This window comes from Osmia bicornis, chromosome 1 (genome assembly GCF_907164935.1).
Source record: "Osmia bicornis bicornis chromosome 1, iOsmBic2.1, whole genome shotgun sequence".
Taxonomy (NCBI): Eukaryota; Metazoa; Arthropoda; class Insecta; order Hymenoptera; family Megachilidae; genus Osmia; species Osmia bicornis.
Genome location: NC_060216.1, coordinates 10,545,808 through 10,570,402, shown reverse-complemented (window position 1 = coordinate 10,570,402; position 24,595 = coordinate 10,545,808). Strand labels below are relative to the sequence as shown.

Below are 24,595 nucleotides of genomic sequence, written 5' to 3'. Positions count from 1 at the left end.
CTCTCGAAGCTTGTCGAGAACGCGTCAAACTTCCACGTATGCTTTTGGCATCTGACATTTCACCCGGCGCGGCGTAGCGCCACGGCCAGTTCTCGAAAATGCTGTTCGAACCTCGGTAACGTTACGACATGACAGCTCCTGAAAATCGTGGCTGATGCTCAGACCTGTCGAGCCGGATTCGCGTGATTTCAGATAATGACGTCCGGAGGAGCATCGTGGGCCAAAGCTGTTTAACAACGATGCATAGAAAACGAATTTCCAGCGAAATGCGCTTCAAACCTGACATCGATTTTTCGAACGAAAATTTTCGAAATGATAGATTCAATCTCCCTACGGATCCTTTAATCCAAACAGATTGTAGAGTTTCTTTTTTTTAAATTTTGTCTATTTTAAATTTTTTGCATTATTATCGCTTGAATTATCTCTTGTACTTAGTTAAAGTGGAAAATAATTTAAATAAGATCCTATAATTTCATAGTTTACGCGAAAGTAGAGAAAACAGGGTAGATGGAATTTCTTGCACAAGAGACTAGCTCATATTTCGACGATCCAAATATAAAAGAGTTTGGTAGAGAAAGGAATTCAGACGGGAGGCGGCGAGTTGAATAATTGGACCTCGTCGGGTTTTATTAAAACATCGCCAGCTCGACGGCCGGAATCGTGTGAAATGTGTGTATGCAACCATCGGTGATTTATACGAGTTATTACGCGTTGGCGGTGTGCTCGTTACGCCAGCTAGATACGAAAGGTAGCAACAGAAAATGAAAGGGCGGAGGCCGCACGTTCACATAGGGTGGCTCGAAGAACATAATCACGAGCTTCCGTTTCATTTCGCGACGAGCACAAAATATTTTCTAATACCGTTTCTACTATATTAGCAACGTGAAAGTTTGAATTAAGAAAATAATTAGTATTAACTTTTCTTCGTTATCTTTCATTACATGTAAGATTTATTTTGTTTAAAGGTGAATTTATAAAATTCCTATGCCACGCGATTCACACAATATAGGCTCGAGATCACAATTTCCATTTCCTCGAGTTATCTGCTCGCTGGCGTTGAACGTAGTGACGCAAAATCGACATTAACCACGCGACGAACCATTTCCGCGAGCACGATCGTTCGATCGAATCTCTGTCTGGTCGGCGTGTATTTCGTCGTTACAGGCTACTAACTTCGATCAACTTACGAGGAAACTCGAGCGATCATTTCCCGGGCTCAGCCCATGTGCAAACGCGTACCAGCCTATTTTCCATACTCTCCGGTGTACCGTTTAACATCAACAACCGAACGTGTGTACGCGCGTAACGTGTGCAAGAGGACGTTATGGATGCGGCCAGCGTGAAATCAAATTTCTAACGATCGAAACGATTCCGGGTGCAGCGGGACGCATCACCCTATGAACACCATGAAAATCGTGATCAACAATCGCCTGTCTGCCACGTCGATCCCTCGCTTCGGTTAATCCAGCATCGTTCTAACTCGTGAAAAATCGCGATAACGCAAACAACAGACGAAAAATACCATTCTACGAGCATTCTTCAACGATGGATTCGAACATTTTCACAATGAATTCGTTTTTCATCAAACGAACCTTCCCGACTGATAGAAAATTGCATTCTAGCGAATGTTTGTAAAAAAATTCTTTAATCGATGATTGAACGAAGTAACTCGCAAAAGAAGTTGGGCATTTCGAAAATTTAAAAAAATATTTGAAACATCCCTTTTGGAAGAATTGTGAGTTATATAAAATATTCAAAAGAAGTTAACTTCAAAGTTGTATGGTTTTTGACATCTCACATTACGATGGCAAAGAATTAAAAAAAAAGAACATTGATCTGTATTCTACGCTACCCCTATCTCACACCTTTCCGTCCTGTTCTGAAATCGATCAATCACGAAGGAAAACACGATCGATTTACTACTGGAAGCGAACGAGGAAAAACGAGGAAAGTTAAGGCAAAGTGAAACGCAGGTTGAATCGAACTCGCGCGAACAAAGAATACGTTGATCCAGACTCTCGATATATCCAAACAGGGGGTGCAACAAATTTCTCCTATAACGCTCGCACGGCCACAACAATGCACGCTCGATCCGACTTTATTTTTCTCTGACCGCCTCGTCAATTACGAACCAACTATAAATTCCACGATTTCCACGCTGACGTAGAAACAGGAATCTTTTGTAACGCTTTTATATTCGAAAAATTGGAGCACAAAATTGAAAGTTATGTATACATATATTTTATGAGAAAAATTCAAACTTTTCATTTAATACTCTCGAACTTTACTTATTTTTAAACATTTTGAAGTGGTGAATGCTGTTACGGCGAACGCCTATACCGGTGTAATTCACCGATAACGAAGCGACACACGCGAGTGTGTGTTGCAACTTCGATAAAATGCGGAAGCGGTTGTGGCGTCGAATTGATAAATTTTCCAGCATGTGTGAATTATTGTTTCACGATGAAATTTTTACTGTATGTATTGTGTAATAATTCCAATTAGAAAATTAGTAATTTCAAGACGTACACATCAAAGTTCCCAAACGTAATTATTCTGATTATCACTTTTCGATACGAAACGAAATATGAAATAACAAAAGTCAGAGATTTCATAAAGTATGCGGCTGTAAAAGTATTAAGATTCAATAAGTATCCGTCATTTACAGCAAGAAAGATAAAAAGAAAAAAACCTTAACATTTGAAATGATCGTATTCGCGGGAGTAAGAGGTCACCAAACGATCCATTAACTAATTTATTTCCGGCGAGACAAATTTCATTCAGTCGTGGAGCGTGTAATCAGCGGTAGAGCCACGTCTGTCCTCTTTTCTCTGGCCGACCACTCTCGACCTACACCCTCGCCCAATCCCCAAGCTCTTTCTCATTTACCGCCGTGCTCTCGATGAATCCTCGAACTCAGACGGCATTGTCGTAATGCGGAAAGTTTGGGAATTGGATTCGAAGTTTTCTGAAAACACCGTACCCACGGTCCAAACTGGTTGTTCGATGAATTCTGTCCTCCAGCGGATCAACGGACATTGAATCGAAAACAATGACGTGGTAGCTGCGATACACGCCACGTTTAATTATTATTCGATTCATCGAAACTTTCAAGAATTGATGCACGTATTATATATCTATATGTTAGAGAATACAAGCATTCACAAGTATTTAGATTAGATTAGAATTCTTAGTGTCATCACGTTAAAGTTCGCTTGTATGTTGGATGTTTCATTTAAATTAATTATCGCGAGTACCTCCGAAACTGTTGATGACAGTGAATGATATGTATTTTTGATAAAAATTGAATAGCTTCAAAGATACATAAACCGATTTAACTTTCTTTCAAAAATCATATGAAAGGCAACTTTTTGTTTTTCGATAAAATTGTACTTTTGCGTTAATTGATGTAGCTTTTCTATTTTCTACGAAAAAGTCATTTACATATTTATACGTTTAGAAATTTTAACATATTAACAAAAATAAGAAAGATAATTTTGCTGTCTATAAATCTCGCTTGTATATATTAAGCTTCCTTTGTATCTAATAATACAATTTCAAAATATCTATCGATCTCACCAATTTTCGTGAGTAATTACGTGTGACTTTAAATGATCGAGAAAATGCAATTATTATTCTCCTGGTAAAAAGGAAATCAATTTGAGCAGTCTGTCTTTTTCAAGGTATATCGAGGCAGAGAAACGTTAGGCAAAGCTGACAGGACAATAGACAGGATGACAATTGATCGCGTCAAACAAATTTCATTGGATCGATGTCGACGGCCATCCACGCATCGGCCTCTCGAAATAATGCAGCTGCAAACCGGTCACCTCGTGATTTTACGATCGACTGAAACGGACGAAACAATGGTTCCATTATTTATTAGCTAGAATCTCGGTGCATTAAGCGGCTCGAATTGGCGAATCGCGTGAAACACAACGATCGCTGCGACGATTTATCCATAGTTTAGAATCCCGCCTCTAATACCACAGTTTTGTCTCTCTTGTTTTCAGGGGTCCAACTATCAGCCGTAGTATTTTCCCCATCGTATCGTCATTCATGATTTATTAACCCTTTCTCTGTATTTTGCAATGAAAATTTATTTTCGAAAATTTCCATTACACGATTGCTCTTTTGTCACCAGTTGTAGGAAAAGAGTTAACGGCGCACGGCTACGATCTTTTTAATTTTGAAAATTTTCGAAATTTCTACGCGAAACATCCGTCTTTGCCGGATCGACGGGATTTTTAGGTCAGGAGCTTAATTGGAAGCGCGTTGGTGTCGAGTGCTTCTTTCGAACCGAATATTAACGGGAAATCTCACGAATATGACGGGAAATCTCAGCTGCAAATAGAAATCGATAAACCATCACGAACCTTACGAAATCATTTCTCTACCCCTTCGTGACGTGAGAAATCGCACTGTACACTTCAACAATTCGAAAGTTTCTTTTGTGTAAAAATAATTACCTTCTCCTTGTTCTCAAAGTTATATTGCAAAGACAAAGAATTTTTCATATTCTAATTAAGAGACATGGTGCCATAATTGCAATGCGTAAATAATAAATATTGGTATTTTATTATTTGTAGATTACTTTGTTAATTATCGGTATTTGTCGAATGTGTTTAAAGTCGATCAATTTCCAAATCGAGATTTTCAACTGGGTGTTTTAAATAGCCTTCAGATCATCAATATATTGTCAATATTTCAGTACTGTCAATATTATTGAACATCCGAAATAATAGATTGATCTATTGTCATTGTTTGAAACATTGACGAAACGGTTTGATGAAAACTGAAATATTTTTATTATTATTGGTGTCAATAAATATTAACCGTATCAGATAAATGGAGTTTGTCAATAAATATCCGATAGCGTTGTCAATATTGTATTGACAATATTTATTGATCTCTGAAGGTTTCTTAATAGGTAGTCAGCTATCTCAAACGAACAGCTCTATTTTAAACGACTGAATGAGAAAGCGAAATCATTTCGCGGTGTGAAAATTATTTGATCCAACGGGTCGCTTTGTCGGACGATGCACGCAAGGTTACAATGGTGGTTGGTGGCGAAAGCCGCCTTTCAAGAGAGGCCAAAGCCACCCCCTGTGGATTAGGTAATCTCGCCGTAAAAGTGACGTAATTTATGAAGCTACTTAAACCCTGGCCCCGGTATAATACTTCCCTGCACAACGAGCCCTTTCACGATGCCTGAAACGAGATGAACTCTTCGAACGGAAATTATCGTTGCACGGCTCAGCCCGAGTTCGTTTTTTTCGAGTGCATATGAAACAAATGGCTGGCCGAGCTTTGCTCATATCGGTGAGATTGCAAGCCTCGTTTCGCTAAAAATTAAATTACCTTGGAACTTTAGTACGCGTTCCGAATGGTTCTTCCAAAGCGGTTAACGGTTATTTTTTATTTTCAGTTCCTTTTTTTTTTTTACAAAACGCATGTGAAAAGAAATTTATAGAAATGAATTTGTGGATTAATTTAGCAGAACAAAATATGGAAAAGCTCGTTTCAATTTCCAGTTGTTTTTTATCAAGTATTTATTGTCGCGAGATAAGAATTTTAAAAGTAGGTGTATGTTCTAAGAAATCAAATAATTAATCTAAGTGCACGAGTAATATACTTTTGAAATTTCATATTGCTAACTATAATATTATATAATGAACGACGATCTCATGACTAACACAATGGTCGCGAAACAAAGAAAAGGACCTGGAACATATTGAAACGGAAAGGAAAACGAGTTTCATAATAGCCAGAGCTGCCACGAAACACGTTACAAACGGACGGTGGGGCACACCGAATTTAAGTATAATACGTGGTGGTATTTTGCGCGGAACGTTAAAGCTGAACGAATATCGCACACGGTCCTCCACGTTTTATCGTCTCCAGAAACGTTCACATTTTTGGCCAGCTGAATGTATGCCGTTCTATGCATCGATTCGGAACGCTGGCGCCTCGTGCTTTTCAAGATTACCATCATAATACAGAGCAGAAAGAACCACGGGCGCATTAAGCATCAATTTCCAATCCTTTCCGTGTGCAGGATTAGCTGCTATTCTAAAATATCCTACGTTCCGATCTCGAGTGTAAATTATGGACACTTAGAAAAATTTGAAATGATTTACATGAAACATACATAGATTTTACATAAAGCAATTGATATTTTTAGATAACAATATTAATTCTATTTCGAATTTTCCTTGATTTTTGTTTAATTTCTTTCGGTTCAACAATTGAAAAATTCATCCCCTGGTTTACACTTCAGCATAAATATCGACTGAAAATTGTTGATCATCGGTATTATACGACGTTAATAAGCTTTCGTCGTTATCGCTTTTAGAGCCAACGATCTTGAACCGACACGAGAGGGGAAACGATTAAAAAATGCAGGCAAACGGAAGAAAAGAAGGCGCGGCGACCGATGGTGGGGAACCGACGTTACAGGATCATGAAAGAAGCCAGCCCTGAGCGATTTTCATACAAATTCCCGAGCAGCCGGTAATCATAGCAAAATTAAGGTCATCCATCACCCACGGGGCTCATTCTATTCCACCGGCTCACTTAATAGTATTCTGCTGAGCGACGTAATTTCACTCCGCGCGTATGCGAAGCGAGAAGGCTGAAGAAAGATCGACGGAAACGGTGCGCCTTACGTTTCAAGCAAAATTTACAAACCATGGCCCCTTGCGCAATTAAACTAATCTTGTAAGTGAAATTTTACAAGTTAACAGTACTAATTAATTCTCTTGCAGAAGAACAACAAGATTTTTAATAGAACAAGTGAAGCCCTATTTGTATTATAATTCAATAATCAGTGCAAAATTAAGACTGATAGAACAAAGCTCTTGCAAGCAGAATACACGTAAAAATGAGTAAACATTTCGTCGAAGACGCTCAGAAGGATGAACAATTTAATATATTCTTAGAATAGCAATTTCTTTAATGTACAGAGCTATCTGAAGAGTTTATAGAAGAGTTTATAGAACAAGACTTTCTAAGTAGAGTAGATGCATGTGTGGTCAGAGATCGCATAAATTCTCGAATAATGTTACTGTATTTATAGAGCCATTTTCATCAAATCTCAAACATTAAATAATATGTAATAAGTACCATTTTGCAGTACCTTTATGTTCTCAAAATATATCAGATAATCTAATACATCTGCCCTATTACCCTTATTTTATCAGCATATTCTACTCTTCTAAGTAAATACCTATGTACAGCACCGATAAAGCGAAGTGTACGAGGCACATACAAGTGCAAATAACTTTTACTTTCAATTTCACGTTCGCAATGGGACAGGCATCGAAACGAGCCGAAACGATGAACTTTTACGGCTTACGGTCTCTGCGAAATTGTGTTCCGCGTCGTATCGTTATGTCTCCTTGAAAAACTTAGCCAGCCGAATTTCTTGGTACTTTTAACGATCGTCTCCACTGGCAAACACGACGCTATCATGAATTCCGCGACATAAGTTTACGCTGATGCAGTCAACGGACCATTAACGTTTCCTCGCGCGAGGAATACCTTGGCGCGGAAAAATGCCGGTTTTGCAATTTTTCTGTAGCCTCGGCAGTTTCTTGGACGGCAACGTTCAAGAAACAGGTAAAAGGCGAACTCTCGACCGTGTACACGTGGCTCTAACAATATTTCTCGGTACAAACGCGAGGACTCCTTCTTCCGCTCGTATTCGCTAACGGCCAAACTTCAAGTGCGTTTCATTTTTTTCTTTTTTGTATTTTTCACGAGTCTATTCGGGGAGCTTTTAGTTAGAGGAGGACAGGCGAGCGGTGATAAATCGTTCAAGTTTGAAAAATAAAGGGGCCAGAACGAAAAAGGGATGGCCGTAATGAACGGCCCTGTGAATGCTGAATGTTTGCACTTCTACACCGAGGAAACTTTACTAACAGCCTCCGAATACGCCGTTTCAGACTCCATGATCGTTTATTAAGCTTATTCTTTTCTTTTACCTTCGAATCGAGAAGAAAGCAGGAAACGGTGAAAGCACCGAGAAATAATTCGCGAAATTATCGCAGCAACGTTACCTACGAACACTTTTTCTGCAAAACAGCTCCACCATTCGACGGGCTAAGTGCTCCTCCTGTCGGTGTGATACATCGAGGTTTTACGGCGATGAACGTCAGATTGCGGTTATCTATGGCGAAAAGCACGAGGCAAGTATCGAAAAGCCATAATGCGTATTCCTTCGGCTTATCGAGTTCAGCCAAAATTATTGTTGTTCGTACAATGGCCGAAACTTTTAACAGACGGTTATTTTTACGTTCCTTAAAATGTGCAGTAAACTCTGCTAAACCCCTAATACCGATTATTCCATCATAATTTTTTAATTCATTACTGGCGCAAAGTTATCGGACGCAGTTCAATCGAAAAGAGATTAACCCATAGTATTATGGTTCTAGCATATAGCTACTGTAGTAAAATAATTCACAAAGATCTATCTCGTTTTGGTCCCCCTGTCAAAGAACAACTTGCACATTCTTTTCTTTGGCATCGATCTCTTGGAAGATCGATTAAAAGCTTTCGACGCGGACTCGCAAATTTATTTCGAGGTCTATTATTATGCGCAACCCGTTCAGCATGATGGACGGAAACTACTCAAGCCCAAAGCACTTCGGAACGCGGCGTGCATTCGTGTTCTAAGCTCTACTTAGACTCCGAGCGAAGAAAAGAGCAAAGGATGGGGGTGAGTTTCGTTCAGAAAAATTGTCAGAACTTTCGCAAAGCTTGTCGAAGGCCCTTTTCGCTCGCCGCGAACTTCGTTCGCTATCTTGGCCGAACGACGGGGGGTGAACGGGGGATTTGGAAGACGCCTCTAGAAACAGTAATTTTTCTTTCCGGTTCGATCACCTCGGCTGCTCACGCCACTCTGTCCCATCTACACGCGTTGAGAGGGACTTAAGTGTAGCGGCCGATGCGAGCACCGCAAAACCGGAAGTATGACAAATTGAAACGGCCATCGACACGAGCGATCTCCAATCATATTGGCCTCTATAAGCCTTCCTTCGACTTCCTTTTCTAGTCAGAGGATCGGCCCATAGCTGGACTTAAAAGCAACAGCGTTCAAACGTTCGCAATTTATGATGCACCTACTTTCTAACGTCAATTTTTCTTCCTGTTGTTTTAGGAGTCACTTTAATCATGCAGAAAAATTTGGCGATGTTCAGGATTCTTTTCTTGCGAATGAAGTAAATATTCTTTATTTCGTTCTGTTAATCCTCGAAAGGCGAATCATCGCGATAGTAATAACAGAAATTAAATTTTATACTTCTATACTAAATTTCAAATTTTTATACAATTATTCTGTGTAATGAAAAGTATTATCTTAAACAGTTCGTTAGCATTACAATCAATATTTGTTGGTCATTGGTCCAGCAAAATCGATCGAACGTACTCTAAATAATGAAACGTGAACACCATCGCGCAACAGGGAGCATTTTTTTTCCATTTGTTGTTACAGATTCTGTGTCAAGTGGCACGTGCAACGAGAAATGGATTGTTTTACGCACGAAAAAAGAACCGATAAAACGAACACCGAACGAGATTTATAGCAATAACAATTTTCAAACTGACAAAACGCACTTTGGCCAGAACACGAGCATGGACAATGTTAATTTAATTAAAACAACGGAGCAACAAAATAACGACATCGTTACGCTCGTTCCAAATGATTAAAAAACGTTTTTGAATACTGTTTTCGACCACGGACGTGAATATCGTTCCACGGATTCACCTATGGTATTACATTAACGAAACCATTATAGTCATTGAGGCAACGAAACAAAGAATATTTTTAACATTGTTTGTTCCCATTACCACGTTTTTGTATAAATAAAAAAATATATATTGTGACTTTTGAAAAAAATTAATTACTACAATGCCAAAATTAATAAAAATGGTATTTAAAATGTATCGGAAATAAACGGATAAAAAGAATCTTCAATTATTATTAATGATTTTGAGAAAACTCCACGCATGAATTATATAGATTTCGTATTAAAACATAGTTAATATTAATATTTTAAGCCTTCATAAAATTTTAGTAGATATCTTACGACTATTAACGAAAGGAGTATATCAAGGTGTAATAGTACTTACGCTGTGCCATTGTGACGTCCAATGGAGATTAATCGGTATATCTGTAGCTCGACTCGTTGGCCAGTGTCAGGTACGAATCTGTAGGTACATCTCGATGGTCCTTCAAGGGACGGCGACTTTATTTGTCCGAAACCACGACCCGATTTGCTGAACAACTGTCTGCTGTCCAAAGTTATATTACACACTGAAACAAAGAAAACCGAACGTTCTGGTGAACCCAGTACAAAATTGCCACACGATAAGAAATTCCTATAGTATGCATAAAGCTCAAAACATTGAACAATTACATTGAACGAACTATCTATTTTAGATTTATCCAATTAACCACGGCAATAAATTATTTGCGGCTAATATCATCGTCCACCGTGATAATCCAGCTCAGATTAAGCGTAATAGTAGCGGAAATAATGTTTTATCGGTCGATTGAAATGCGGGTTTGCTGAATTGTTTGCCCTCCTTCTATATTTCAAACGTTTCAGCTGCGTATAATTAATAGATTGGATTGAACGCGTGATTCAATTCGATACCGGATGAATTTTAATCTTTCTGTTATTAAGGCTAATCATAGCCACCCACCGTGAACCGTGGTGATAGAGTCAATCAGAACCTAAACTTATAGCAATATTTATTAAAATTACGTACTCGAAATAAATTAAAAACTTTTATATATTGGGAAAATAATATCTTAATGAATAGTTTGCAATTTTAAATTTTATAATGTGCACAGTATCAAGCAGAATATTGTTTATCGTTTTAGAAGAAGGGTTAAACTTATGCAATCTACGCCCGAGGAAACTTGTTTTTCGTTGGCAGTTTTTGAATTTGGCAATCAGCCTTTCCCTGAGTTGTAAAAAACTCATTTCTAACGTACACCTGTTGCACTCAACCACCGATAAAAAAAATTTACTCGCACCGAACCGATGTTAATTAAGTATAAATAATCTAAAATTCTCTCGTTGGCAACTATCTTTGCTATAACTTGTCTGATATTTAATTTGACGCGTAATAAGTTCTGATAAATGTAATTAAATTATAGAAGAATTACTCTATAATATTTCTCATAATAACAAAGGATTAGACGCTCGTGAGAAAGAGAAGGTGCGGTTCAACTATCCCCCATTATTAACTGTCCATGTGGCCATTGTGACCTACACAATAAATGATCCAAGCAATCCCTATTTTGGCAAGTTTTCGCCTAGTCATCGATTCTTCCGTCCTAATGCCGTATGTCCTCGTATCTGAGTCACGAATCTACTAGGGAAGCTTATTAATGAACCCACTGATTCGATCAAGATGAAAAGCCTTTTCCCTTTACAATTCCCCTGCCGTTCAGAATATTTAATGAAACCATGCTTCGATGTCTTTGAAAAGAGGGAATATTTCACGATTAATAGAAGATTACTTTGTAACAGCAAAAAATTTACCTAAATTTTCAAATAATATTCTATCAATATTTGAATTCACAATCTTTCTATATCATTTTTTTTTTTTTTTTAACACCGACTGAGTTCTTCTACAGTTAAAAGGGTGAAAATGTGAAAAATTTACTACCGTCCCGTCGGTGAAATATCTCGGTAGAACGAGCTGTTAAGACTGTTCGCGGTCTGCGAGTAAATAGAAAGGAAACAATTTTATCTACCATTGTATCACGTAGGATCCCATGCTGAAACCCGGAATCCCGAACGAAGAACCATTTATTCGACGCGTTCCTTCGTCGGCCACGCGGAATCCGGGTCACGTGAAAGCGCAACACCACCGTGAAAGAAAAATGCTGCGTCGCTTATAACGATTTTTCTTGCTTACGTCGAGCCGTCGACGCCCGCCGAGGCGAGACGGACCTTCGTCTTTTCATTCGAGGCGACGCGACGAACAGTCGCGACGATACGCAACCTTCTGACTCGATCCATCGAATCGTTTCTTCATTCATTTGCAGCACGAAACAAGCATTTCTATTTCCTCATTAACATTTACATTTCGCATTGTGATGAAACACAACATAGGTACTCCGCCACTTTGAAAAATAATATTACTTCTTTATTTTTAACGCCTTCCTCTACCACGTTTACCGTTCTGCAATTCATTGTTATTATAAGCTCAAAGTTTTCTATATGTTTTGTTATCAATAATATAAACATTTCTTGGATCAGAATTAATGTATTTCATCTTTACTAGGTGGATGACATATAAACGTCACAAATGAAATTACAGTAACATTTCAAGAAATTTCTTTCCGCTAATTAATTACGTCAAATCTTCCTTCGACCCGTCCATCAATCTACCTTTTCGCGTTAATTACGCGAGACGTTATTACCCCTACATCCCATCCGTCAAACCTTTCTTTGAGCCCTTCTTATACACACGGACGAAACCTACACCCCTCTTTTAATCATTGCGAGACCCTTAATGGCTGCTACCTTTACGTTCTTTACGTTGATGACCGCACATGACGAATGGTCTCGTTCGTTTTGTGAAAATCGGTTTTCTGGTAAATGATGTGAACAAAAATACTTTCTTGAATAAAAATAAATTCGCAGACAACGTTGCTTCGTTACCAGCTTTTTTCTGTCGTTCGAAAAAGAAACTTTTTCCTACTCTACGTCTATTCACGGGAACGTTCGCCGATCCATAATCGAGCCGAGCAAAGAGACTTCATTCGACACGCTTTAATTTCCATTTGTTCGCGGGAAACGGGACCGGCAGAAAACGCGAAACGGCGACAAAAAGGGAACCGAGGCTGGCTTAATGGCGCAAATCCTATTTCTAACGACGATCCAGACTCAAAGGGATAGCGGTTGCCTCTTCGACGTGACGTAATTACATTCGGTGGAAGTAAATACACGAGTTAGAACGATTGGCCAAGCGAACGTGTATCGACGAGACGCGACAGTACTGGCCCGACTACCTAGTTGGATCGCTAACGAGTTTAATGTTGAAAGCTCTAATTAGAAGTGGCAGGCTTAGGCGACAGGAGATTCCCGTCGAATCGAAGGCTTGTTGTAAGGTCTTCTCTCGCTTATTTGTGGAAAAGAATGTTGATCTTCGGTGAATAAAATATGAGGAAAGGGAAAGGATCGAAAGGTTATTTACATCGAAATCAAATATGTAGAGACTCGTGAAAAATAGAGAAACTCTGAAGCTATACTAAACTATCATATCGCTAATAATGCCTACATACCGAATAATAACCGTATAATTAAAACAATCGATCGTGACTAAAACGGAATTCGCTTTTGAATGGTTTATTTATGGATTCTGCTGCGAGCATCGTTAATTCGCGTTAATTTCTTCGATATTGATATTTGATTTAACATGGAAAATGAATAACTATGCTTTGTTCCGTTCGATTAACCGTAATCGTGCTTAAATATCGTATAGCTGATATCGCAATATCTTAAATTGAAAATAAACTAAAAATTATACTTAAAAATTCGCGAAAACGAGTGTTTCCAGATACTATGAAAATTTGAACTCGGTTTTAATATTTAAAATGATTTTCATCCACGAGTCGGAGGTAGACACAGCTGTGTAGCTTAATTTGATACGGCGAATATTGGGACTAATGGTTATGAAACGTAACGACGGTGTATGTACTCACTGTTGGCGCAATGTTGCTCTAAGCCGCACTGAGCGCATCTGTCCGGCGATGCAGCGCCGCAACTGCATCCTCCTGACGGGACGCAACAAGCGCATTCGTTGCTGGACGAATTAAAACTGCAGGAGCAACCCTCGGTCGTTTGTGTCCAAAGATCCACTTGACCTGGAACGAGAGGTGAACAGGTTAGAGAAGTATCTCTTTGAAAGATGCACGCAATTACGAAGCGGTAAACGTGATCCGCAGACTTAACGAGCAAGCTTTCATCCTAAGATTTACTGTTTTAAGAAGATAACGGTGTATAAACGTGCGAGAAAAGATGTTTATGGTAATTCCGGAGTTGTTGGTTCAACAAGGACGAATCAGTGAATGGAGTTTTAGGTAAATATTTACAATTAGGGTCCCAACGAGAAATCAATTGAAAAGAGGTAAATTCTATGTATTTTTGCCTCCCAAATCCAAAACTGTTGATAAAATTTGGGGGTAATCCCATGCGGTGGGGTGATCATAACTACTACAGTAGAATTATGGAACAATTCCACTTACTTCCTTTTAAAAGCAGGCGTACTGAACTGCTCAGCCTGGTTCGTTTTTATGTTTCACCTCGTGTTATTAGAAGCTTCAATCCGTTTTTTATTTCAAGCTACAAATCTAGATTTGGTCACATTGACACTATTAATAGGGTGTGTGAAACCGGCAACTATTATCGCACACAAATCAATATTTTTCCGAGATCTACTTTCACACTAAAAGATGCCATGAAGTGTGCCTTACGTCAGCCTCGCCTACAAGGTAGTAATGGGCGATACAGTATCGATATTTTTCAGTTCAATGCATAAGTTAATAAATAGTTATGTAAACGTAAATTAGATATAAGCTGTTAACAGAAGATCTGTATATAAATTCTAAATAATCCTCGTAATGGATGCACGTTCAAAAAAATTAAAATATTAAATATAATAATATGTTTATCATAACCGAATCCAGTATGATACAACAAATGCGTGTCAGATTAAATTCTTCACCAATTCATCGATCGACGTACTAGACAGGTGGTACGCGTAAGTGCACCTCTGCTGTTTAATGATAGTCGAACCTATTTACTTTACCGTCGTTCACGGACTTCCGTTTCAACGTACAGAATTGCTGTTAAGCCGTCCAGAAAATGCAATTCTTCTCCCGTGATGCTGTGGAACGACGTGGCCTGTCGCGTTTTCCGCGTTCCTTGTACCGATTGAAATTGCAACTCAAACGATTTTCCCTGTTCGCAAACCTTTGTCTCGTGGCTCCGCCTCGCCCACTCGATCCGATCCGCCTGTTTCTTGCCGAACATTCCGATCGTACTATTACGTTTTTTCTTCTCTCTTCCCGCGGTTACCTTCGTTGCCTCGAAACCCCTCGTTCACCCGTTCTACTCATCCGCGCGCTTTTTTCGCCCGCTTCTGCTGCACCGTCGCGTCCCTCGACACCGATAAATACAAATGCAGGGAAAAACAGAAGTGGAGGCGGAATATAAGCCCCCTGGACGGCCGATTGCTCACCGTTTTTCCTGCCGTTTGTTTTTCTTCCAATTTCTATTGCATTCGTCGCGGGGCGCCACGACGTCGCGCTCGCAAACGAATCGTGACAATTAGCAAGCTGTCGTTCTATCCAGATAACCGACACACCTTTGCAACTCTCGTGCACGGAAAGCTTCCACGGGTTTGTCGTGGACGCGAACGAAATTGGAACTTGCCGTCAACGGTACGTACGAGTTTAGATTAAAAATGGCACGGTTCGAGGGTGATGGAATAATTTTTAAATGGGTTACGTAGGGAGAAATTAAAATTCTACTGTACTGCAAATACAATCCAGCTTCGTCACGTCTGAACTGTAAATTGCGCTCGGAACGTGACTCGATATTACAAGGCAAGGGGTTAATTGGACCATCACCTGCAGTGAACCACTATTGTAACTTGACGTGTATAAACAATTTGGACATGCGATAAAAAAAATTAATTTCTTAAATATGAAATTGAATCTTTGTTTTCGAAATGTATCACTGTATATTCAAAATGAAACAAAAAAATGTTTACTTAAAAATTTGCAGTGTCGACGCATGTCAATGATAGTAAAATACTCTACACATAGGCAACCTCCTGGTTAAAAGTATTTAATATCGAAAGAGTGAAATGATTATCTACCCTATCATTTTTCTACTGATAATTACCAATCATCGCTAAGAATAATTTATAACGGCAACGTTATCACAATCGTAATGCCGATGCACGTTATCGCGGATCAATTGGGACTGATGGAGCCAAGCGAACGCGTCAAGGAAAAACCCGTTCCGATTCAACGTCTAATAGAGATTTCCGGTTGATTCTGCGAACGGGGAGATACGCGTGGGTGATTGATTGTCTTCTTTGCCGGCGTTGGAATCGGCAGGGTGGAGAAGAGAAACAGAAGAGGAAGAATAGAAGGAAGGAGAGAACGAAGCAGTGAAAAGTATGCGGGAGGAAGTGGAAAGATAAAAGAGGGTGCGGGCCAAGAAGTAAGCGAGACAAAGAGACGGTGGAAGATGTAGATCGGGCTTGAAGAAGGAAAGGAAAGAAGGGTAGAGACGGGTTAGATCGTCGCGTAGGAAGAAGACATAAATTCCGTGGCAGTGTAAAAAGGGCGTTAAGAGGAGAAGCTCCGGCACCCCCGATATGTCAATATCCCGAGGAAATACGGGGCGGTACTTGGCCAGAGGGGTAGTAAAAATAAAGCAAACTTTATTGCCTGTACCACCGCCACCACCACCACCACCACCACTACCATCGACCCGTCTCTGGAAATGTATTTCAGAAAAACATGGGCGAACGCTTTAGCAGCGTGAATGTGCTGGGATGGCGGTTAGAAGGATTCGCAGCGTTCCGGGTGTAGAGTGCAAGGGATTTCACGATGGTACGGTGGAAGGAGGTATGAAATAAGAGGAAGGCGGATACTTCCAATTGGATTCTTAATCCATCGATTCAGGCTCGATTACGGGGGTTTGTTTAACGTCGATAGAGACGAGACTTGAGAAGTCTCGACCACCCCTACCAAGCTGATCCAAGGTCGAGAGGATGGCGATACTTTCCGTTGGAGGAGAGAAGGGTTGGGGGGTGAAAAGAGCAATGCAAGAATCGAACGTCAAAAACGAACGAGCCAGATGGAGAAGACGAAATCAGGGACAAAAGGAATCCGATGCAAAGAAAAGGCAAAGACTATCCACTGTCTTCGTGATTCCTTTTGCTACTTTGTTCCCGGAATCTCTTTTCGCTGGAATTTCTGCCACGACCGCACTTTCTTCTTCCTTCACTTCACCTCGGCCCGTTAAAGTCGGCGAGTATGGTAACCGTTTACGATAACCCACGTCGTCAGACGCATGAATCACGGAATAAAAACGCGCGCCTTTTGTTGGTCGAGGGTTACGGGGCTGCTACTTTTTATGGGGGAATTCTTGTTCCCCTCTGGAATAACGGGATTTGTTGCTTTGCCTCGGCGACAATGTAAATCCGGATTCGGGTAGGTGTATTTTATTTACTTTTTCATATTGTAAATTGAAGAGGGTGGTTTTGAAACATCAAATTTGATATTTAGAATAGAATTCCAATATGGTATGAATTCAATGTATCAATTTAAAATATTATATTGCTAGTTGTTTTCCTTTTAAAGATAAAAAGACAGTTGGACATAAAATGTCACTCGGCTGTTCGTTTGAGAAGTCCATTCGTCTCGGAAATGAATAATACGACAGTAACGTTAGAGCAGAGACATGAATTCACAGACGAACGAAACGACAGGGTCACGAAAAGTTCCATTTAGCGTTCTCTTTGGCTGACGTTAAATTCTAATGAACCGGACGCCGGTCAATTTCACTTAGCCGCCTTCCGTTGGATCGCGATATTCCGATCCGAGCTGGCAAGCCATCGCGTAATGGCGCTGGATACAGTTGGCTCGGTGCGGTCACCCTTCGAAAGTGTCTAATAATTTTCGTTGAAACGCGCACCAGCTCGGGTCTTCCGTGCAGCTGCTCACTGTGGACGAAGGCATTACCATGGTAATAGATGAAATGGCGATCGCTGAAAGGGATCTGCTTCTGGCTGTTCGTTATCACCGATATTAGATGAAGAGCGACGCCTATCCATAGAATCTTTAATGAACGGCCTGCGATGACGTTCACGTGATTTTACGATGATGATACGAATGGAAACTTACGATGTGACATCAAGTCATTTCATCAGTTCTTGCGTACCTTTGTTATCAACCTCTTCTTTTAATACGTTAAATATTGTTACAATTTTATATAATTTTCTCACGTTGCTAATATAAAATAAAATTCTTCAATGATCTATGATTCTTTAATTACGTCAATTTTAGAAATATTATTGAATAATAAAAAAGAATGTATGGATAAGAAAAATATTAGAGTTTGAAAAATTAGAATAAGTCATCTCGCATTTGTTTATAAAAGCTAAAATTTATGAAATAAACTTATTACCTTCATCCAATATAGAATTCTTTTTTTTATGAAAATAATCCCAACGACGATATTTCCCACAACAGAGAGAACAAATAAGAGTTCTCAGCTCACTGTTCAACACGAATCATCGAATTATGGAACGAACGCGATACCATGTTTCCGCGGAATTTGTACGAGATATAAATTTCAACGGGTATCGGTATAAATTTGATACTCGTTGATATTTAAACGATGCACCTCATTTTTCACGTTTTTCGGTTTCGACTGAGTGTGACATATTTTTTTCACCCCATCCTATACGAGATTCATCGTTATTAATTTATCAAGTTCGATTTCGGCATAACGTTGGTTACTGCGTTTACTCGCTTCTACGATATTGATGATGATTCGATTTGTCACGATCCTATTTCCTGTTGGCTTTACCCGCTCGCACGTTGCTAAAGTGCCTTGCAACCGTTTTTACTCGGTCCATGAAACTTTCCCATGAATCATACGCAAGTTAAAAACCAATAGGTAGAAAGATATTTTGATCGCACGATAAATAATTAAAACCTTAAACTCCTTCGTCATCAAATCCTATCAGACTTTCTATATTGCAATTATATTAAAAATATTATAAATTAATTGGAACTATATCATAAATGGCAAAATATCTTTGATTGTCAAAACTATTAATGCCTTTGCAGCATTTACCTCGTTGTATCTCCATCTCTAATTACCATCTAAAGTTTCGTTTCACGAAATGCATCAAATGCACCAGTTTCAGATTTATTAACTTTCTACCACTCGATTTCGTTTTTACCCTCCCTTCTACCCTCTATTTTCCTTTACCGAGGGTGCAGCAGTGGGTGTCGATTAGTTGGTGCAGGGTTTCGGTTTTATGACGGTTTCCCGGTCACTGTGCTGCTTGGAATTCCATCCACATCTCCATACATTTGCACTTTAATTGGCTTCGCACCCGCCTCCTATCCGTTCTATATCTCTTTGCCCGCCATAAATATGTATAATACAGGAGGACGCGTGTGCACGCGACAATACGCGGGAACAGCCGGCAGCCCGTGAAGCAGCGCATAGGGAAGGGTGCAGCGAATCGTTGGCAGGCAACTATTTTCCTCGTTAGGCAGTCGTGAAACGCGCTACGCTTTCGAAACTCATGCGATCCAACGGACGTTGAGTGATAAATACGCTAGCAAAGTGAATCGGTACTGCTCGCTTATTCGCCCGTGTTAGGCACCCTCCCTTCTGTGACAGTGTATCGCTTTGTTCCTAATGATTTAGTGGATCCGCTTGAGTGTTAGAATTATCGGGCCGCTGTTCCGCGCGCTGAATCGAGCGGCATGGAGAACAGGTGCGAGTACTCGGATTTAATAGCGAACCTGATTAACTCTTTGATACGTTTCACTTGATGATGATGGAAAAATATTGAGCATCGTGTTATTTTTAATATCTCAAAGAATTATGGGTTCTGAATCTCGACAAACCTACTCGAATAAAAAGCTAGTCAATTGATTAAGCTTAAAAGCCTTGGTTGACAATTAATTCTAAATCGCAGATAATCAAACGAACAACTGATTTATGCATGAAATATCGTTTTGCGCCCGAGCAAAACGAGCAGCCTGACGCGACCACAATCGTCTCGTTAATCGAGCAAAGATAGTTAAACGCTCCCCGCTGCATTCACGAAACGTAGCATTTCGAAATTTCTACGGCAAACAGCTGGCGAACTGGCGCGAATTAATCTTCACCGACGTCGGCGCAGGATCTTGTTAATGCTTGAACAGATTTGGTAAGGTTGCTTCTCAACTATCAGGATTCACGCGGACTAATCTCCTTGATCGGCACGGGCAGATGCAGCGGGGTAAAATTACGTCCAAGGAGGGTTAGCTGGTAAAATTAGCAGAGCCGTCCAATATTTCGGCGGTTCGATCGGCGAAGCGTTAATTGCTGCCACGTGGATTCCACAACTAACGTATCCACGATCCATCGGACGACACAATACACCCTGCTCGAGCACGAAATTCTATTCCACCGTCAGGTAGACACCGATGATCAACGACCACTTCGAGCAGAAAAGCTTCCTGCCAAGTTTTCCTTCCAATCGATTTCCACAAGTTGCCTTACTTTTGCATGGCAGATTAATCTCGCGCTAGATGATTAATGGAGTAATTAATATCCTGACATTCTTTGGCAGACATTTTCTGTGCGCGCTTCAAAAAATGACGTAAGAATGAAGCGTTGTCGTTTAATGGGTGACACTAATTATCGAGTGATTAATAACTTTCAATCAGGATCAGCTTTATAATTAACCAATTGTATGTGTCGATGACAGTTCTTTTAGACACGTCTTGTCACAATCAAACTCGTATCTTCGATTTATTGATTAGTAATGACGGACAAACGAGCTTCAAGTATTGAAGTTACAGGACTTTTGATTAATAGCCTTTGATGGAAGGAGACGAATAGGCCGCGGCAATTACCGTCATCGATTCTGAGAAACAATTATTACCGCCTTAGACCCCTTATAACTGTCGAAGATGACGCGGACGAGTTATCATAATCGGCTTTGGCTCGATGCCGAATGAATCTGTCGAAGCGGAAATCCGATTTCGGTATCGTCGCGTTGCAATTTGCGAGCTGACCTCAAAAATATGCGCAGAACGTGGAACGTAAATTTCTGAGGCGTCGAAATTCAACTTTGAAATTATGGGAGATATATTCAACGGTGATTACTAATAAATTTAGATTTTAACCATTCTGTGGCTGGTGTTTTATAATACTTCCTAATTTTTTAATTAAATCATAGATTCTGTATAGAATCTGAGAATTTCAAATGTTATAATTGAATGCTTAATAATTTCTTGAATTCACGAGATCGTTAGTTACCAAGTTTTAATATAAAAGTTAGTATTTGCAGGTTTCCCTGTAAGTCTTTTCAAACTAAGACCGATAACTCCTTGATTCCTCTTTCATTGGCTCTTTCTGAGAGATAGAGAAGAAGGGAAGGAGAGTGCGATAATATTTGTCCTGTAAATCGATTTCTATTTCTTCCTTCAAAACCTTCTGGATTTATGATGCGATTGCTTACCGCCAGGGAAGAGGAGAACGAATATAAATCTTAGGGCATAAACTTTCTTAGTGAAAACGTTTTTTCTTTTTTATTATCACGAAATGCATATTGATTGAGTAATAAATTTTTCAATTTAAATCGTGTGAAATTTGTTGGTATTTCTGTTTTGAAGTAATAAAAATTATGTTACACGAATCCAATGAAACTCTTATGAAGGAAATAGTTCGTAATTCATTTTTTATGAGGATGCAATCCATGGACGGTATAAAGCAGAATTTACATGTTTGCATAAAAGATGAGTGCCTGTTTATGACCGCAGTAAAAGCAAGATCATGGTAAGCTTACATCTGACGATGTAATAGCGATCCTATTGAATTCGAAAACAATATACTACATCACAAGAACATGCAATTAAATATTACAATTAATGAATAAATTCTTCAACAACCCTAAAATACACAATTAAATTTTGAAATGGACAATTCATTTTTCTAGCTTTTAATAATTGTTGCGATTATATTAATAACTATCATGAGCTATCAGAAATTGGACGTTTAGCGAACGATAAGTGGTTAAAGAATCCCAATTGAAGTCATCTGCGGGAATCAATTGAATAGGAAACACAAGAGCATCCGTATCGGGCAAAGACAATCATCTTCAACGATCCTTTCAACCAAAAAGCTGGAAAAACATTTCGTGGAACGTCAGAATCGTTCCCACGAGAGGAGAAGGGGTTGAGAACTAAACTTGGATCGAGCGTCTGCGTGTGTGCTCGCGCGTATAATAATCGTGGAACGGTCGAAACTTCCCCGCCGTGATGCCATTAAGGGCACGATCCTTCCCCCGTAGGGGGTTGAGACACAGGCTAAGTCTCCGGAAAGTCGGTTCGGGTCAGCGTTCACCGTTGTACCGTTCACCAAGCCGCCTGGGGATCACTGCTATAGCGATTGTTTTTAAACCGGCACGGCACACAGCTAGACGGATCCGCCGCAAGCGGTTTTACACAGCGAGAGGAGAAAAAGGGGGTTGGAACGTGTAGGTGAAGCGGCTGATGTTGGGTCCAGACTTGAAATATCGCGCTCCTAATGCACCGGAGCAAAAACTGGCCAGTACCGCGCCTGCAGGGGTGGTGAACAACTCCGGGGACAGAGGGCAGAGAAAGTAGAGGTCGTCGGCGCAACAATACTCACCATATATCAGACCTCTCTCTACGAGAGCTGTACCCTCGGCTATGAATCGCTAACTAAGTAAATCAACTTGAACGATTCACAGAGTGATAAAGATTTTTAGGAATCTCGTCGCTGGATTCATTGGTACCATTGAATCTGACAGATCGATTTAATTCGTTCATTGATATAGGCGTCTATAGATGTCCAAATAATGTCAGTAATCCTAAGTTTATGGATTTATGATTCATCATAATATGCAAACGTAATATATGGACTTTACGATTTTCAAATTCAATTTTAATAAAATTTAGAGAAAACCTAAGGTAAAAGTAGAAATGGACGTCCAATTAACAGCCTATTAACAGGCTTTTTGACAGTATCAAAGTTACATCATTTAATCTTTAGTTAAGTGGTAGTGCGTATCTATTTTGTTTATGGCCAGTAGATAACGTGTTAAAAGAATTAATCCACTTATAGGAAAGGGTTGATCAAACAAATTAAACAAGATTGAACAAATAGTAGAAGGATGTTAAATCCATGATGGTTGCAAGAATTTTCGACAGTCCGAGAACGTCTGTGTCCTTAATCTTTACAAATGGTGGACCCTTTATGGGCTACTAACCCCAGGCCTGCTCCCGCATCCATCAAAATCACGCGAGCCCGGATCCATTTCTCGTTTCCCAACGGAATACCTGCCGTCCCTCTGCCACTTCCATCATTTCGCCGTGTGCGTACATCGGCCGAGATTATTCACCGCCGTCCGCATTAACGCAGGCGTTCGTTCGGCGTACAAACCGTTGTTTCCTCGTTCCATCCATATCTCTCGCCGACAATTCACCGTACGCGTTTGAAAGAACAAAATCGGGGCCAATTTGAATTCTACGAGCACCTATGTTACATGGAACATTTAATATACGTTCCAGCGAAACGATCCTCGGCTACTCGTCCAGAAAGCTATGAAATCGTTCACGCGTACCAGTTTCACGAGAAGTCGTATCATAGATTCCAATACGTAAGAGGCTAATTCTGACTAACTTTTCGTTTCATCTTTCAGTGAAAACGCGACGACGAGGGTCGAGAAAGAAGATTCGAATTCGGAACGCGTACCGTGCCAGTTTGCCATTCGTTCGGTGCAAATATGGCCAACCGAACTCGTTTCACGAAGGCGTCAGCAACTGTAGCTACAGCTCGTTTCAAGGATATCTGGTATGCAACCGTAGTCGACGGGCATAATGCAGGTTTGGTCCGCGCATAATGGCAATAGTTGGCTCCGATCCCAAAGGCCCGTTCCACTCTGAACCGTGTTAGCTCTACTTCGTCCTTCGTCCTTCACCCTGCCGCCACCCTTCCATCCACGTTTGCTCTCCTTCCATCCCTGTTCCAGGACGACTTTGCTCGCGTCCCTGTATCCCGCAGTGACACGAGGACGACAGCAGCCCACAGGCTTGCTCTCTAACGAGCGGAATCCGAGACTATCGATCTAGTTACGTAGAATTCTGGCCCCAAGTAGTACTGACGCACGACACGAACGGCCAGAACGTAAATCTCTGGTTTCACTGTTCCCGATTTTCGTCAGCCACTCTTTCCACCCTGCTCCCGTGTCTCCTCTCTCGCCAACATTTCGGCACTCTTCCAAAGCCCGTCGAGCTATTCCGTCGACCGGCAGAAAAGTTTCGTCGCGAGCAGGCTTGGGAAATTTTAATGCGGCTTGTTTGTTGTTCACGTTTTTTTTTTTTCGAAATCATATTTTCAGCTTTGGGTTCATCGTGCCCAGTGTTTCTGGTACTCGTTACCTGCTTTCAAAAATGTTTCCAGCGGAGGATAAAGTTGAAAGTTTTGCAGAGAAAACGGCGACGTTACACAAGGACAATATCAAACTTTTAATTATAGTTTATAGTTTATGTTTGTTGTACAAATTTGGAACTCTAATGTCTAATACTTGCATGAATAAAAATTCTAGTTTCCCAAGAATTCTGAAGGAGGCAGACAGAGAGGAAAGAAAATTTTTATCTGAAAATAAATTATCGAGGGCGTTTCGATAAGGTCGACGATTTTCATAGGCAAAAAGAGGGGGTAATAAGCCAAGTGCGGATTTCCGAGCGGAAGCCAGTCAAGTTCATATTTGACGGCAATTGCCGGCCAACGAT

General features: G+C 40.2%; 1 protein-coding gene across 2 annotated transcripts in view; it reads right to left on the bottom strand.

Moving 5' to 3' along the window:
- LOC114871949 overlaps positions 1–24,595 on the bottom strand; it is a 181,147-nt gene that overhangs the window by 87,665 nt on the left and 68,887 nt on the right. For both annotated transcript variants that reach the window (XM_029178570.2, XM_029178568.2), the window contains 2 exons: positions 13,727–13,888; positions 10,132–10,315 (listed from right to left, as the gene is read on the bottom strand). In XM_029178570.2, coding sequence (XP_029034403.1) covers positions 10,132–10,315; positions 13,727–13,888 — 346 coding nt within the window. The remainder of the gene's footprint in view (positions 1–10,131; positions 10,316–13,726; positions 13,889–24,595) is intronic.